Below are 2,804 nucleotides of genomic sequence, written 5' to 3' on the forward strand. Positions count from 1 at the left end.
GGAACACGTTTGTAATAAAATACTAGCTGTCTCTATCAGCACTTTTTTGTTTTGTTTATATATTCACAAAACCGCACTGATATTTTGTTTGAATGCTTGCTCACTTTTTTTATTTTGAGCTTTAGAAAATAATTTGCTGTCTCTGTCAGCTATTTGAGTTTTTTTTTTATATTAAAGTTGTGCAAAAATCAACAAAAATCGAAAAAGCGCGCGCTATTTTCAAATTAATATTTTATGCACTTTTAACTTTTAGGAATTGTTTTTTTGTCCGAGAATGTTCTGTTTTTTATTTTTGTATTAATAACAAAAGTAATTATTTTAAAAGTGATTGTTTTTTACTTGTTTTTATACTGAAATTTAAATTTTTCCGAGACCGGCTTAAAAACACGTCCGCTCACTAGAAAGTTCGAAAAATTAAAATGTAGGACGATATCTGATGTCAAAGTTATAGGCCATAAGAATGATAGCCCAACGCTGCAATCTGTTTGAAGTCATGTTTCAACCATGCTTACTTGGATTGAATATAGTTATCAGTGGCTTATGATCCGTAAAAAGTATAAATTGTCTACAATACAAATATTGGTGAAAGCGTTTAACTCCAAAAACAATGGCAAGCCCTTTCTTTTCAATTTGACTATATTTAACTTGATGTGTATCAAGTGTTTTAGATGCGGACGCTATAGGTCTTTCGTTGCCATCCGGTTAGCTGTTTGGCAACACTACACCGATGCCAAACTGTGACGCATCAGTGGCAAGCACTAAAGGACCTTCATTAAAAGGACAACAAGACCTTCATTAAAATTAACAATGTGATCTTTCAATATTGAAAAAGCGTGTTGCTGTTTATGGCTTCATTTAAATGGTGTGTTCTTTCTGCGAAGTTGATTAAGTGGCAAAGCTAGCTGTGAGTAGTTCGGGATAAAATTGCAGTAGTAGTTGACTTTCCCATAAATGCTTCTAACTGTGTTAGATTAACAGGCGGCTTTGATTCTTTCACAGCTACTAGCCCGGAATTATCAGGAAGTATACCATTTGCACTAACTCTCGTACCCAAATGTTCAATTTCGTCTTTTAAAAAGAAACATTTTTCTTTCTTGCACTTGATGCCATTTTGTTGCAGTATACCCAAAATTTGTTCTGTGCGCTTGATGTTTTTTTCACTCGTTGGTGCTGAAATTGTTATGTCATCTAGGTAGTTTCCACATTCTGGAATACCGCATATAAGTTGTTTCAAGTATCGTTGAAAAATAGCTGGTGCGCTAGCTATTCCATACGGTAGACGTTGATATTGGAAAAGGCCCAAAGGCGTGTTGACGACCATAATGCTTTTTGATACTTCATCTAATTCCATTTGTAGATAAGCATCTTTTAAATCAATTTTGGTAAAATATTTACCATGACGAATGGTATGTAATAGCGTTTCACGTGTTGGCAATGGCTATTGCTCTATGTCAAGTTGTGCATTCACAGCCCGCTTAAAATCACCACAAATTCGAATTGCTCCACCTGGTTTAGTTACCAATACTATTGGAGATGCCCAATTACTAAATTTAATTGGCTTCCAAATACCGGCACTTGTGAGTCGATCAGCTTCTTTAAATTTTTCCAACTGAGCAAAAGGTATTTGTCTGCTTTTGTAAAATTTCGGCGTAGCATTTCACTTCAAAACTATGCTTGCTTTAAATTTTTTTATTGCACCCATAGCTGGTTTAAACACTCCTTTATATTTAATACAAAGATTAGTTATTTAAAGTATGACATTTCCATCTACATTTAATATTTGTTGAATTATAAAATTGAAAATATCAAACAAGTCTAATCCGAAAAGATTATTTGCTTTCTATATTTACTACAATAATAACTACATTTGCTTCTTTGTCACCACACTTTGCAACAGTGTGCAACTCTCCCAATATTGGAATTGGCTTTTTACAAAATGCATGTAGAATTTTATTACACTTTGCCAGCCTTGGACTGTTCAAATGTTTATATGTTTCTTTATTTATAACTGATACATAAGCACCAGAGTCCATTTGAAAACTAATGTTTTTATTAAATATTTCTAGTTCAATCACATTTTTATTTCTTTGCGTTTTGTTGAGAGTCGAAAGGCTCAACCTATGAAGAACGTGCTGATTTATATTCCAACATAAGGCATGCTTAAAAGTAGGCAGCGTCGTTTGCAGCTTGCCCAATAGCAGTAACCAAGGTCAGCTTCTCGGTAAGAAATGCTGATTTTCGGTTTTTGTTAATTGTGTCAAGCTGAAAGCGACATTGGAAATGAATAATCAAAAATTGCAAAAATATCGAGTGCAACTTAAGTTATTAACGTTTTTGCGAGTTACGCAAAAAACTATTGAATAATAAAAATAAAGTAATTTGGGGCACCTTGAAATGTCGGCATCATGCATAGTTAAGACCTTTAGAATTTTTGTTTATAAACAATAGTCTAAAGGCAGTAGTCTGCCTGTTGGAGTCGATAGTCAGTTGGAGAGAGTCAGTTGTGTTTAGCAGTTGTGTTCTGTGGGTAAGCTCGTGCTCTGTAGAGCCGTTAGGCTCTACAACCACGAATAAGATAATTAAAATAAATGGATAAAAAGAGGATCACAACAATAAAACGTAAATTAAATTATAGTGAAATGTTATAGTGTTGCCGTATTCACAGGTTGGTTAGTACTTAACCCAACTCAACTTAAATTAGAAATTTTAACCGCACCATGTTTAATTGAAAGACAAAAAAGAGTTTGATATTTATTATAAAATTGAATATGTGATTTAAAAACCAATAACAAACATATATTGAA

The 2,804-nt window shown here is 33.4% G+C and overlaps 1 protein-coding gene across 1 annotated transcript; it reads right to left on the reverse strand.

Moving 5' to 3' along the window:
* Window positions 1-898: 898 nt before the first annotated feature.
* Window positions 899-1,351, reverse strand: LOC119665211 (uncharacterized protein K02A2.6-like). The gene has a single exon (XM_038074500.1). It carries the CDS (start codon window positions 1,349-1,351, stop codon window positions 899-901), a length of 453 nt encoding a protein of 150 aa, XP_037930428.1.
* Window positions 1,352-2,804: the final 1,453 nt, after the last annotated feature.

The sequence above is a fragment of the Teleopsis dalmanni genome, unplaced genomic scaffold, assembly GCF_002237135.1.
Source record: "Teleopsis dalmanni isolate 2A unplaced genomic scaffold, ASM223713v2 unscaffolded_contig_3951, whole genome shotgun sequence".
Classification (NCBI taxonomy): Eukaryota; Metazoa; Arthropoda; class Insecta; order Diptera; family Diopsidae; genus Teleopsis; species Teleopsis dalmanni.

Bases quoted from the DNA above. Each gene is read 5' to 3' on its own strand.
- LOC119665211 (XM_038074500.1), bottom strand. From the start codon at position 1,351: ATGGAATTAGATGAAGTATCAAAAAGCATTATGGTCGTCAACACGCCT.